The 14,179-nt window shown below is 41.2% G+C and overlaps 2 protein-coding genes across 3 annotated transcripts; one reads left to right on the top strand and one right to left on the bottom strand.

The window, feature by feature from the left end:
* Window positions 1-430: 430 nt before the first annotated feature.
* Window positions 431-6,906, bottom strand: abraxas2 (abraxas 2, BRISC complex subunit). 2 transcript variants are annotated; one of them, XM_079729304.1, is made up of 9 exons: window positions 6,773-6,906; window positions 5,752-5,842; window positions 5,563-5,599; window positions 5,236-5,302; window positions 4,905-5,095; window positions 4,476-4,595; window positions 4,034-4,118; window positions 3,803-3,920; window positions 431-3,539 (listed from the first exon to the last, which is right to left on the bottom strand). In XM_079729304.1, exons 1-9 carry the CDS (start codon window positions 6,842-6,844, stop codon window positions 2,995-2,997), a joined length of 1,326 nt encoding a protein of 441 aa, XP_079585430.1. In that variant the 5' UTR covers window positions 6,845-6,906; the 3' UTR covers window positions 431-2,994. The 2 variants fall into 2 exon arrangements, with proteins under 2 accessions (XP_079585430.1, XP_079585429.1); XM_079729303.1 differs by having other exon boundaries at window positions 4,476-4,598.
* Window positions 6,907-9,166: 2,260 nt separating this feature from the next.
* On the top strand, window positions 9,167-12,229 carry eef1akmt2 (EEF1A lysine methyltransferase 2). The gene is made up of 6 exons (XM_079729926.1): window positions 9,167-9,282; window positions 9,958-10,023; window positions 10,258-10,372; window positions 10,453-10,560; window positions 11,490-11,706; window positions 12,093-12,229. Exons 1-6 carry the CDS (start codon window positions 9,173-9,175, stop codon window positions 12,188-12,190), a joined length of 714 nt encoding a protein of 237 aa, XP_079586052.1. The 5' UTR covers window positions 9,167-9,172; the 3' UTR covers window positions 12,191-12,229.
* Window positions 12,230-14,179: the final 1,950 nt, after the last annotated feature.

Consider the following 14,179-nt stretch of genomic DNA (forward strand, 5'->3'; position numbering starts at 1 on the left):
TCATCAGCGATAGGATGATGTCATCGTAAAAATACTGCAGCAGCAGTCTGCAGTAATACATGACAGCTTGAGCGGTCGTTCGAGATGTTGGATAAATAACCTCATAAGTTGTTCCTGACGTAATAAATACTATATCATACATTGATCAAAACGCATTTATAACCACACATTGATTGCAATGCATTGATATATGGATATATACTGTGTTAGGATACTATATCCATATAAGGGGCTTTACTTTCACGCAATGAGCTGTTGCTCATTGCGTGATAAGCAACTCTATCTTCTCTTTCTTTGCACTGTTTCCTCTAACTGTCTCTTCCAATAACAAACCATGCAATCTGCATTATTTTTAATTGCATGTACACATCTCCCCCAACCTGTTAAATATATGCAAAATAGAAAGGAAAACACGGGAAGCGTATCACATAAGCATGTCTCATTTAATTAAATCAAATTAAGGACCATGTATGTGTGGGAGGAAAACTTGTGCAGCTAAAACATTACTCTTATACCCTTTTACACATTACATACAGACGACAGACTCAAGATACTGGGCTTGTGGAGGACTGTGAGTCAGGCAAAATCTGAAGGTGCAATGACCTCCTTTAGAAAGGGGGCACAATTACCTCTTTCTCCAGCTCCATTAAGCTAGGTTATTTGCCATTTATAAGCCAAACGAGTTTCAAAAACTAAATTCCAACTCCATTCTAATGCTTTACACCTGCCACCCTGTAATCCAACTGTCCGAGATAAGTACAGTACATGCTGTTTTGCAGCCCCATTTCCTTTACATTCATATTATATTTATATATATTATCCAGTGCTCCGAAGGAATCCTCGCTATGTGAGTCACTGGTGTACCCCTCACTCGTCTATATGCAATAGTGTTTTCCTCTGAATCGCCATGTCAACACTTTCCCGCTAATCAATCTGTCCCAGCGCATTGAGTTAGGAAAGAGCAAAAAGCGTGAAACGCTATCAGGGTCTTGAAGCCAAAGCAACAGCTTAAAAAATAAAGCTCTTCCCTATGCCGTTCCACTTTTCTATTTCCTATGCAAAGGAAATGCAACTTGCTTGTGAAAATTGACTTTCAGCCACATTGTAAAAGCATATGTCCAATATAACTGTCTTAACGCGGTTAACCTTGTTCATGCGGCCAAGATGTCTTCAACTCAGGACCTATAACCATTGTGTTTGTTTCTGATTTTAATCTTAAACGGCCATTTCAAAATATTTCTTTCTGGTAATTAATTGCGTAAAATGTAATAATCACCATATCATTCTAAGTTTACCTGGGAGGCTTCTTACATTTATGAATGGAAGCTCCCTCTATCTGTACATTATATAAATATACAATTCCAGTTTCAAATAAGTAGCAAGCAAGACATTTGTAAAGCTGTGTCACATGTAAATTATAGGTCCATCTTAAAGCCTTTGACGATTTGGTTAGAGTGAAAAATAACAGAAAAAAGAAATATCACATATAAGGGTGTGCAGTGTTTTCAATATCAGTTGTAAAGATGAAGCAACACATTACACTAGTGCTGTGTAAATGTGTAGCAAATAACAACAAAAAAACATTTTAAGAACAGCATAGATTAAAAAGTCATTGCAAATGCATTCTGTGTCCAGTTACGGTTGTGTGACACAATCCTGAGTGGAAGGCACTGTAAACCAATCTAAAGCCACTGTATTTTTGTCAACGTCTACATACATAACAACTGAATGGTCAGGTTTGAAATGCATGAGATCTGATGTGGACTCTGTAGAAAGACAGAAAGGGATCTGCCTCAGTAACCAGGGTTACAGTACACACAGTACAAGAGCTAGTTGGCCTTCCATAATGAATTTAATAGATACCAAGTCCACAGACACAGCTTGTGTAATGTTTGTAGTAGTTTGCGGGGGGATATGAGCAGTGTGAGGCGAGTGTGCGAGGGATGACTTTTATGGAAAGAATAAACAGGCAGGTGCAAAGTTTGTGTTGTGGTCTTGCTCTGTGTTGCAGCTTTAGTGTAAGAGCCATCAGCATCTGGTAAAGCTACAGTACGTTTGTTTGCCCTGTGAAGACAAACCAATGTACAAAAAAAAGTGGCACATATTTCCTCATTGTTAAAGCACAATATTAAAAATAAATCTGATTAAATCTGACCAGCTAAGTGCAGCAAAGCGCATTTGATGTCAGTGTTCATCTAAAGGAGACACTGATATCGTTGTTGATTATGCGAGTTTCTTAAACCAATTACTCTGACAAAAATACACCAGCACCTAGTATAGAAGTGGAAGGATGAATGTGATTTAAATCAATTTTTACTTCATCTTAATAGGCATCTCGACTATTTATTATAGACATACTGTGCTTGTATGAAAACAAAGCTACTAATGGACACCCAAAATCAAAATGACCTAACTGTGCAATTTAAAGAAGAAATTGTCAACATACATCTTTCTTTAAAATAAAATAAAAACACGTGCCTACCTCATAAGAAAAAGAAAAGTTTGAAGGCCGCTGAATATTTTTCCCTTTTCTTTTCTTAAATAAATTGAAGGCAAAAATAGTGCAAGAGGTAATGGTATCGTTGGGTGCTCAGAGATGCGCAAATAGCATGATCCAGTGGAAGTGAAGTAGCATGATCCAGTGAGAGTGAACTAAAGTCTGTGTCGTACCAAGAGGGCTCCCCCAGATCAGTCGGCCACCACTGACACTGAAACAACACACATCCACTACGGAGTGACCCGATGTTAAAAGAACACATTTCTCCAGTTACGCCCATTAAGCCTGCAAAGCCGGGGTTAGTTTTCCCCTAAAAATGGAGATCAAACTACAGACGAATAAGAAACGCATATGGTGGAAACACCCCCCTGTGCACGCCTTTTCTGTCCAGGCCTGCCACTTCCTCCCTCGTACAGGAAATGCATTGTCTTTGATTAGGTTATCGATTCATCATACCAAGCTGTTTGGTGTCCCTTTGGCACACAGCGGCGTGCGGTCTACGAGGTCTGTGAGCCCCGCACGTCTCCGTCAGGACTGAGCGCTGCTGGGCGCCCCTGTGCCAACATGCTGGCGGAGAGTGTCGGCAAAAGCTGGGCGTCGCTTACCAAGTTCTCGTACTCGCTACTGTCTTCGTCCTCATCTTCTTCGTCTTCCTCGTCCTCCTGCCCTGCCGCTTGTCTGTCCAGGGAGTCGGAGCTCGAGCCGTCGCCGTTACCCAGGTACGGTGTGACGGAGGGGAGAGTGGGACCCGAGCCGGCCCCGAGGCCTAGCCCGAGACCCATGCCCAGCACCAGCGAGGCGGGGCTGGGGTGTCCCGGGGAACCCACCGCCTGGGGCCGGGGCAGCAGGGCTGCGCTGGTGGGGGTAGAGGAGGTGGAGAGCAGAGCTTCGTCATGGGACATGAGGTCCTCATAAGAAGGAGGGTTGGGTGAGATGCCGGGCCGCTCAGGGGCCGCGGGGGTTTGGAAGGTTATCCTGGACTGTTCTGTGTTCTCCTCTGGGCTGGACTGATGAAGATCTGCGTGCTGAGCCTCCAAGAGCTCTGAGAAACACAGGAGCACAGGAGCACATTCATGTTCTCCTGATTCTTGTTGAAGTCTCATACATCACAAGGAAACACTGCATCATTTGCGAGAATGACCATTCATCGGAATGTTCTACAGAAAAGTGAGACGGTATAAAGGTAATTTCTTTAAAAGAAGTGCACATTTTTTTTCCTGTTTCAGATGCATGGATGGCGTAGCAAATGTCAACCGGAATAACTTATCCGTCACGGATTTCATTAAATGTCAATAGTTTACGTACTTTTCTCCTCCTCCGCCGTCTTCCGTTTCCTGAGATCAATTTGTTGTTTGATTTCGTTCACATCTTCTTGAATCTTCTCTTTAATGCGCTCGCTCTGTTCCACCTCTCCACAGACTGCCTGAGGGACGACAGGAAGAAAAAGGCCAGTTACCATATCTTCCTACCTCATAGCCTGCTTCTGAATGCTCTCGCTATCAATGTGAAATAAAACGCAGGGATTATGGGTCTAACCTGCAGTTTATCCTGTAGTGCGTTGTAGACTTGGAAAATCGTTCGAATATCCTTCATGACACCATCCTTGTCAAAGAACTCGGCTCTGCAGAGAACACCCACCATCAGTATTCCCGAATGGAAATCTGATATGCTTGCGTGTATTTCAGGACACCCTATCCGGTCAAAGCTCATACATTGAAACCATTCCTTCTAAATCACAAATCTGTCATAACAAGATGTTGTTTTAGATGAATAGAAGAAAGAAGATACATAATATAGCAATCACATTTCCATATATATATTGAGATTAATCTAGGAAGGATTATTATTTCCATCCATCTTCATATGAATGATTGACCATCTGGTATAAAAACATACACAGACACTAATAATAATAATAATAATAATAATAATAATAATAATATGAACTCTCAGGGATGTGATTGTAAATATAACATACCCATTCTCCTTGATGACGGTTGCGTAGTTGAGCGAGGTGTTGGGCACTGAGGAGACTTTGTATTCCTGCTGGCTGGTGTTGCCGAGGTTCGGTATGGTTAGGGTGATCCTCTGGTTGTACCTGCTGGGTAGAGGTAACAAGTTAACAAAGAAACACTACTAGTATATCAGGATATTAAACCCAGATAAAGAAGTGAAATGGCTAATTATAGATACTTTCTGAGGTTAGATTACTTTCCAAGTAGAAAAAGATAACGTTTTAACGCAACAGAAAATGGTTAAGTGACACAGTAAAATTATCACCTTTGACTTGTTATTATGGTTTAATTAATGAGCATGTCACAAACATGGTCAGTAAGTAAGCAGCGATTGTGCGTGTGTTAATAGTTTTGAAAGTGCCTACACCGTGGGGTCATGCATTTATTATTACCTGCGGTTGGGCCTAAAGAGCACATACTCCAGAGCGTGCGTGGAGCTGTTGGCTGTAGAGATGAAGCTGAAGAGAAGGAAGACTAGGTCTGGGACGCCCAGCAGCTGGGTCAACTGTTTGTGGATGATCTGTTCCCTGAACGACATCTGCTGCTGGGTGTTCCTTCGGAACCGGTACCAACCAATGACATTCTGGCAAAAGGAGGGAGGAGGTTGCCCTTGTAGCTATCTTATAGCACGTTAGCTCGCGACTTGAACAACAGTAATAATTGTGCATTGTAAAATAAAAGACAAAACAACATCAAAATGTGCAGACAGGAAAAAACACTTACTTTCTGTCTGTCTTTAAGTATTCGCTTGAGACTTTCTTCGTCAACTTTGCCCGCATAGTCATAAAAGCTGTAAAATCAAACAAATATGTTTCAAGAGGCTAGATCTAGATTATGAATACCCTTGCTATTCACACTGTACAGAACCATGTAGCACAGGGCCATCTAGAGTCCATCTTGGATAGGTCGTTTTCTAAATCCATTTTTGTGTACCTGCTGAAAGCTGGTTGCACCAAACATTGAAATAGGAGTTTAAAGTTTAAAAAAAAGTAAGTATTCATTACTGGACACAATGATCTGGATTTGTTCAGTCAATAATTTTGATCTTACCTAAATAACTGCGCGCAAGGGTTATGGTTATGAATTTCTGTGTAGAAAAATAGTTTTGTTAATTAATTATGAGCTACCATCTTTCTAGAATTCCCATTCCAATTTTGCAAATACTAAATTGTTTATTTACATCCATCCCCCAAAATTAAAATGAGCAAACATACATATTAATCTGAGAATTTCACTTACCAACTACTTGAAGCAATTCTGCAGTGCTGATCTGGGTGTCACTAATGCTGACTGTCTCCTCTTGCCTCACTTCTCCTAACAGGAAGCCCTCCTTCAAAAACACATCGACCTTATTTAATTTCGACGAGCGTCACAAGAAGATATGTTACTCATGAATCGAGATTAACCTAGCACCAGATTATCCAGTCGTTGCATAAGAAACGAACACACAGGAGCGTAACATAGAATATATGGAGTCGCCTTGATAAATGGCAGCACAGTCTCACCCTTTGTTGGTATTTGAGGAATGTTTGTAAGCACCTGTTTCAGGTTGACCTGGCTGGCTGGATAGCTTCAAGGTGGTTGATTAATTCATATTTACACTCAAGAATTGTAATTCAAAATGTCTATCGATTGATACACAGCTTACTATAAAAGATCAACATGTTAGACCCTGTTATGTTGGCCTCTTGGGGTTAGTTTAAAACAGATCGGCTACTTATTGTGACAGTTTGTAACTTTGGTTAGCTGTCAGATTGACCAAAACAAACGTGACTAGGACAAGTGTTACACAAGTGGACGTACATTAGCAGGCCAAATCTGACACTGATGTTGGACACTTGAAACACTGAGAAACAGATGTTTGAATGTGTTGCATTCTGTAATCCGAGGTGCCAGTGACACACGGAAGTGACTTCCGAGCTTCACTAGCTTGCTAGGTCCTAGCTAAAGGCTAGTCTCCCAACACCCAACCATGGCCCCATGAAAACAGAAATGGACATATATAACATGCACGTTATAGCTCTGCAGGCTACTGTTGGAGGCGTTAACCCCTCGTGATGTGAAACACAACATGGATATCGTATCTGGAATGCTTTTCAGTAAACGTAGCCAACGCCAGCTAGCAAGCAACAGGATGATGATGACACTGGAAAACAACACAGCCTAGCGATTAGAGCCACCCTCCAGCCCAGGACCGACCTCCGTTCACCAAAGCAAGATTTCACCCGAACATGTTACGATATATATATTCAATACTTACATGGTCAGAATTACTGTTGGCGCTGTGGTAACACACAGAACTAAAAGTATAACCCGAAATGGAAGCCGCCATGATGGAAACGTCCACCGACCATCGGCCATACGTCACTCAACTAGCTTGGCTTAAGGCCCCACCCCCAAAAAGTGGAAAATAGATTGCTGCATACTTAACAAAAACAATGCAATGCAATTATTGCATTGCATTGCTTGGCAGAAGATGGAATAGGCTTAGGTGGGGTTTCCTCTTTTTTCTTTGATTTGTTTCAGATATGGCTGATCACGCAGTGTTCACCTTGATAAAGCAGCACACCGCTTGCACAGAAAGATGTGTTAAGAGTCAAAGGTGAAATCCAATGTTCATATTAGTATTTGCAGCATATTTATATACTTTTTGGTTTGTTTGTTCCAACCAATAAACCAACCCCAATATTTGTCCATGGATTAGGATAAACCATTTACTGGGCAACATCAACAACAACTACATTGACATTTGACCAAAAAAATGCTGCAGTTCATAGAGCGATCATGTGTATTGAAGGTAAGGTTCAATATTCTGGATGGACCTCTTCAAAGCATGTCAATTTTAATTTAACTGAATTTAGCGGAAAAGATCAACCAGTTTTGGAATTGTTCTTCTTATTAGTTTTCGTTCACGTCTAACCTGCCTCTAAGAGTACGTAGGCTATACTTGAGTAAAGAGTAGGCCTGCCATACACACAACTGAATGAAATCTCTCAACCTTCTGTTCGCTTTCCCAGCTCGAAGAAGGAGGACCCGAGGAACATTTGTCTCCTGGTAACGTGCCAGTGGTTACGGTGGTCATGGATGATATACAATCCCCTGACATCACTTTCCTACAATACACACACTCATCGGTTGCCTTGAGACCTTTAACGCCACTGTTAAAGCTCAAACGACCCATGGACCTATTAAACAACCGACCATCTCCCGTTTGCCGCCGTGTATTTAAAGAGCTGTGATCCCCGGCCGCTGATTAGGGATGGATTTAGTGATTCGTTTCCGCGATTCAGTTCGCGTCATTCAGTTCGCCAAGAGGAGTCTTTCGCGAAGCGTTCGTTGGTTCATTCAGTCGAGTTTCCGGTAGCGGTGAATCGAATCATGCACGGTTCTCTGAGTCAGTCAGACTCAGCCCCTCGTTCGTTCGTTCGTTCAGTCGAGTTTCCGGTCGCGGTGAATCGAATCATGGAATGAACGGCTCAGGCTCAGCGCCTCCCTCGTTCTCATTCTCATACGTCAACATTACAACTTTAACCAAACGCAGCGGGATGGGGGGTGTAGTTGATTATTGGATGTTTAACATATCAGCAAAATAATAGACTTGATTTACCAATGATGGTGGGGGTCCCGGGTGTTTTGGGCTCTCATAAACAGAACCCTGTGCAGCCCAAGACTAAATCTAGCTGACAAAATTAATACTGCCTTCAAAACGAGAGCTGGTTAATTGTGAAAAATGCATTAAACTGTCATCAGACACCGCGGTTATATGCTATTGTAATGACCTCACCGGTGACATAACGATGTCCAGTCATGAGTACTTGAAGGAACTTTAATGTAACAAACCAGGTCACTGAAAACCCGTAACCAACCTCAAAAAGCCACACTAACAACAACCGGTTACCCGGGCAACCCCCCAACCCGGTCCGTTCAACGTGCAAGCCCCCACCCTCCTGTTCTCCCGCGGCCCTCCCCCAGCTGACCTGATGATTCGCCCCCCACACTGATTGACAAGAAGAACATTCCAATGCATGCACATAGAACAACTGGCATAACGGACAACGAAATACAAAGCAACACATAACACACAAACTCTTTAATGTCCCAGGGTCGCTTTACTATAGACCCTAGAGTTTCTGGTATAAAGGCTGGGACGAATTTCAAATGATAAATATGCACACTTTATGTTGAAAGTATACTGTCGCGATTCCCATTGAAACGAATTGCGCGGTGACTAGTCTACACAACGAGAGCTGGTAGGTTGTGAAAAATGTGGTATAAAGTCTGGGACGAATTTCGAATTATAAATATGTACAATGTATCCTTTAAATACGTCCATGCAACAGATGGCCAATGTGAATAATAGATAGCTGGCTCACTAAGCCCATTTGTTTTTTCCCCATTAAACCGGTTGATTTCTGTCTCTCATTGACAAAAATTCAACGAGAGCGTCCTAGACTCAGTCCTAGAACAGCATACGATTGGCTGGCTCTCGTGAGTCGTGACGTCTCTCAGTCGGTCCCTCCTCACCACTCACACAGTGAGTGAACGAACTGTCAGCGAGTCAGCGACTAGTGGGTCTGGGAGGAGTCGAGTCTGAGAACGAACGACTCTACCGCTGATTTGCATAAAGTACCCGCATGTCCCAACCCCTCATCGATCCAGCATGGCCGACGAATCAGAGAGTTCTCATGGAGGTACGAACAGCACGAAACAAGACGGACCCAAAGGCGGAGAAGATGATTTCGTGCCTTCAAAGCTTGGAACAAAGCAGTAGTATGTAATAGATAATATCATAACATCAGATATGGGTTAACGTTCGAGGGTTTCTTATTCAGGCACCGAAAGAGCTTATTGCAAATGAGAAAGTGTTATCACTATTACTCATGTATAAATTAGCATATACAAAGATTGTAGGCTTATTTATATATATTCTTTCCACCCAGATAACATGAACTATTTTGCATCGATCTGTACCGCTGTGGGCTGTCCCAGCTGGGTATCGCGAGACGTCCAATTCTCGAGCTAGAATGACAGCATATCGTAGTTTCACGTTACTTCCATGTTTATGAATAGCAACTACATTTTATTTACCTGACATTATATTATAGACTATTCATATTATATTATTAATGCAAAATATGCCTTTATACATTGTTTAAATCGAGGTACACACACACACACACACACACACACACGCCCTGCGCCACCTTGTGGACATCGCTAGACACACAGCTGTTGTCCAGTTGGGTCACCTCATGGACTTATAAAGAAATAGGTTGGTCACCTGCAGATGTCCAATTCGATAGTTCCTCCCCATCCAGCTTGGTAGCGTTGGACATCCGGTTGAATGAGTCTGTAGTCGGCTGTGACTGCCTATTTTCTTCGTTTTTATATATTCGTCTGAATTATCAAAAAAATTATTGTGTTCTTGACACTAACCCTATGTAGCTGGGATGAAGCATACCGAACTGATCTGGAGATATTCAGAGACATTGGAGATGTAGGTGAGATATGGTAAGGATCAAAAAGTACTTGCATACTTGTCTTTGGCTTGCTTGTGTGTGTGTGTGTGTGTGTGTGTGTGTGTGTGTGTGTGTGTGTGTGTGTGTATATAAATATATATGTGTGTGTGTGTGTAAATAAACCTGGTATGTATGTTTGTATACATATCTATCTATCTATCTATCTATATACCCGGTTTATTTATTTCTGTGCAGACTTAAGTTTTTGTCCTTCAAATTCTCTGAGGTTTGGTGAAGAGAGCATGGGTCGTGTGATTCGGTGGATGGAGAAAGAAGAGATCCCCAAAAATGCTTCCATTCTGGATATTGGGACTGGAAATGGAGTCCTTCTAGTTGAACTGGTATGCAATTAGACTGGTCATGTTTTGGTTTGTGATAGCATATTTCAAAGGCTTACCCATTATTCCTTTTCTTTATCAAGGCTAAAGAAGGATATACAAACCTTACAGGAATAGATTATTCAGCAGCATCAGTGGCCTTGGCAAAGGATGTACTTCAGGCTGAAGATTTAAACAATATATCTGTGAAGGTGAGTTCATTTAACAGCTCCTATTTCATGGTCAGTTACAGCTATCAGACATCAACAATTCATAGGCTACTTTTTCTCCTTTTATTCAAAATAGTTTGAATAGATGTACATTATGAGGTGAATTATATACCTCAAGGAAAGTACAATGGGGAAACGGCAGGAATTGAGACATCTCCTCAGCTGTTGGCGCCCGGGGCCATGGAAAAAAAGTTGTTCTGATGTTATTCAGGTTATGAGGGGGTTTCCTATCCTGTATGGAGTGTAGGAAATATGTTTCAAAGTCAATATTGACTAAATTCGGAAAGAAGCTGGTCTGTGGTAAAGGTTGTATGTGTGTGTTGACTGGAATATTGGCATCATGTCATTTTCCGTCAATTCAGATTGGCATTTCAAGTTTAATGAAGAAGTGGAATGGAATTTGAGGGAGAGAAGCACAGGACAAGAGTGCTGTATTACGTACAGCTGTGACTTGATCTTTCTTTCTTTTCCACTTATTTCATAATTCACCTTACCACATTAATCCTTCCTGTCCTTGAATGTCAGTGGCATAAACGCCTCTCTGTTGGTGTGCTGATAGATGTTATATTTATATTAACACATTGAAATATTACAGTTCTTTGTGTCAACTTACCCTTTAGTTGTTAATATATGGCTCATATGGCTAATGTATTGCCTCACCCTAGATGTCTTATGTTTGGCCCTTTGAATCAAGAGGGCCATTCACTGCCTTCTGAGCCTGACACCCTACAGGGATGAGGGCTTTGTCTTGTCACGTTGATGTTTAATGTGGAAACTTGTCACTTTATATTTTGCAGGATCATGCTTTCCAATTCCACATGTGAGTCCCAGTGGACTGCTATTTCTAGGTTTAGTTGCAGCACATTTGAAGAGTAAATAAAATGATCTGTTAACACAACCATTCATTTCAGGAGGTGGACTTCTTGAGTGGTTCCAGAGAATTGAAGGACTTTGACGTGTGTGTCGACAAAGGAACATTTGATGCAATAAGCCTGAACCCAGAGAACACCAATGAGGTCAGGATACGCTATGTCCAAGCTCTAGGTGATGCGCTGAAGGAGGGGGGATATTTTGTCATTTCCTCCTGTAACTGGACAAAGGAGCAACTGCTACAGAGGTTCAGTTCAGGTAATGCATCACTCCTCCTTAACTGCAAAATAAATTCTGACGTATTTCCCCAAAACACTGGTATCAACAACAGTTACTTTATATTATGCAACTTTGATTGATACTTGTATTATAAGGGATGTTATGCTTGTTTTTTAAGTGCTATTATGCTATCTTGACGAATGATCTGCCCCCATGATAAATAGCAGTGCAACGTTAGCAACCAACTTGGTGTGTGTGTGTGTTTGTGCCACACTCACTAACTCCTTTTGTAGAAAGTTTCCAATGGGTCTTTATCAGACCTAGGACACATGCTTATGTGAGGCAGTTCTCTCTGCTATTATGAAATCCTTTGTTGGCCGCATATTTTTTAGTAACCTTACACTTTCTTTCCATGTTGCCGACAGGGTTTGAATTCGTTCAACAGTTGCCCACACCCAGCATTCAGTTTGGAGGCAAGACCGGTAACAATGTAACTGTACTTATTTTCAAGCGACTGCATTGACTCACACAATTCACTGCCCCATTCAGTTCTTACTTTCAATTAATGTCTCTTTAGTAAAACAAAAAAAGTGCTTTTAATAAATGAAATGCATTATTGTTGTAACATGTGTCCTACTTGAATTTGTTTTCTGTTCATAGTATTTGTTCAGCACACTTAAGAGGACCATTGTATTACACAGTAGAGGGTGCCATTTGTCAAACCTGGAATGGAGACGCTTCTCAAACTATTTTAATCGGAATTGATAGAGTACTGTTCAATACATTTGCTCATCTTTTACATATAAATCGATAAACTCCTGCCTTGGATATGTGTTTTTGGGTGTATCCCTATTTGAGAATGGACATAGATGTTTCTCAAAGAGGTTACTTACTTAGATGTACGGATAAAGTCTAAATGAGGTTAGCTATTGCATGATATGTATTAAGATGCAATATGAAACACAGAAGATATTACCTGTAGGTCGGACCCCATTAAAAACACTTATGCCTATGTCATATATTAGAAATAAACTAAGGTTTTAGTTCATGTGAGAGATGAACACCTTTCTATTCTCAATTATTATATAGTTGTTCACATCTGTCAAGATGTCCTTGGAATCTTTTGTCACTCAGTAAAGAAAAGGCTCTTTATATAAACTTGTACAAACACATGCAAAGTCAACCTGGCAAGGCACTGGATGTCCTTCCTGAATGTGAAATGGCAAATACAATTGGGCAACAACTTCCTCAAAAGAAGAGTTATTGCTCAAATTAAAATGAAATTATCTCCTCCTGGTTAAGATCATGTTTGCTTGATTAATTTAAAATGGTAACTTTGGTCCTTTCCCTGAGGTCATTGAAATTATGCAGCCAGATTTCATTTGACATGACCTGCCTTTTACATGAGCTGTTCTGATCAAATGTGAAATGAAACCGGATGCACCATTCAAAACTAGTACCTAGTGTAAAAGACAAAGTCCTAAATGTATAGTTCTCAGTAACTACAATATCTTTACTTTCATAGTAAAGCCAATGATCCTACCAACGTAGTCAAAGTGCTCTGGGCAGACAGTAGCATGCAGGTTCAGGTAGCGCCAGAGGCCTTGGTAGAAATTCCATCTGGTCCACTCAGTGTTGAGTTTGCCTTGTGTTCAAATGGTACTACTACCTGCTGTTTAAGCTAATGTGTATCAGTGTCGGTGTGTGAGTATGGTGCCCTAGAAATGCTGTGCCATTCAGGGTATCCCCTTTCTCATGTCAGCTGGGCCAGGCTCCAGCCCCCCATGGCCCTGGCCAAGATAAGCCGGGGAAACAAACAGATTGGTGGATGTTGTTTATGATGTCGGGGCTGAACATCCACAAATAAAGTTGGACCAGTAATTTCAGCCTGCCCACAAGTGCGTCACATTCCCCATATATTTAATTGTTTCTTTATAAAGCTGTTAAAATGTACATCTGGTGTTGCTAAGGGGGCCAAGGCACATTTCAATTTACTAACCATTGCAAGGTGACCATTGAAGTTCGGGAACTAGACAAGATTATGAGGCATAAATTATGTTACAATCTACACCACAGTCATAATAAAACCAACAAGACCCAACTGGAGTAGATTGGGCATATGGTTTCCTTCAGCATTGCCCCTGAGAGCTACGCCTTTTCCCACAAGTGATAGCCAAATATATTGTATTAAATCTGATCCCTGCTCTCAGTCCCCACAGCACCAAGATTTACCATGAATGTCATGCTTTCATTTCAGTCTCTCAAGTGGGACCAAATACATATTTGTTTCCCAAACCATCCCCTTGGAAACGTTTTGATGTTATTCTTATAGGATTGACGGACATGTATTAGATTTAGAACATTAAAAAGAGGTATAAATGTTTTCCATTGCACAATGGTCGAGGTAAAAAAATGAATGATATACAGAAGTTCCAAACTTAAAACGGGACGACACACTATACGCTTGCCATAGTTTGTAATAAAAACCATAACCAGGGGTACATAACAATAT

This window comes from Pollachius pollachius, assembly GCF_949987615.1.
Source record: "Pollachius pollachius genome assembly, chromosome: 2".
In the NCBI taxonomy this organism is placed as follows: domain Eukaryota; kingdom Metazoa; phylum Chordata; class Actinopteri; order Gadiformes; family Gadidae; genus Pollachius; species Pollachius pollachius.

Bases quoted from the DNA above. Each gene is read 5' to 3' on its own strand.
- abraxas2 (XM_079729303.1), bottom strand. From the start codon at position 6,844: ATGGCGGCTTCCATTTCGGGTTATACTTTTAGTTCTGTGTGTTACCAC. The intron at 5,600-5,751 runs GTAAGTGAAATT...TTTTCTACACAG, and splicing joins AGAATTGCTTCAAGTAGTTG to AAATTCATAACCATAACCCT. The intron at 4,119-4,475 runs GTATGTTATATT...TGTTCTCTGCAG, and splicing joins ACCGTCATCAAGGAGAATGG to AGCCGAGTTCTTTGACAAGG.
- eef1akmt2 (XM_079729926.1), top strand. From the start codon at position 9,173: ATGGCCGACGAATCAGAGAGTTCTCATGGAGGTACGAACAGCACGAAA. The intron at 10,024-10,257 runs GTAAGGATCAAA...AAATTCTCTGAG, and splicing joins GGAGATGTAGGTGAGATATG to GTTTGGTGAAGAGAGCATGG. The intron at 10,373-10,452 runs GTATGCAATTAG...TTCTTTATCAAG, and splicing joins GAGTCCTTCTAGTTGAACTG to GCTAAAGAAGGATATACAAA.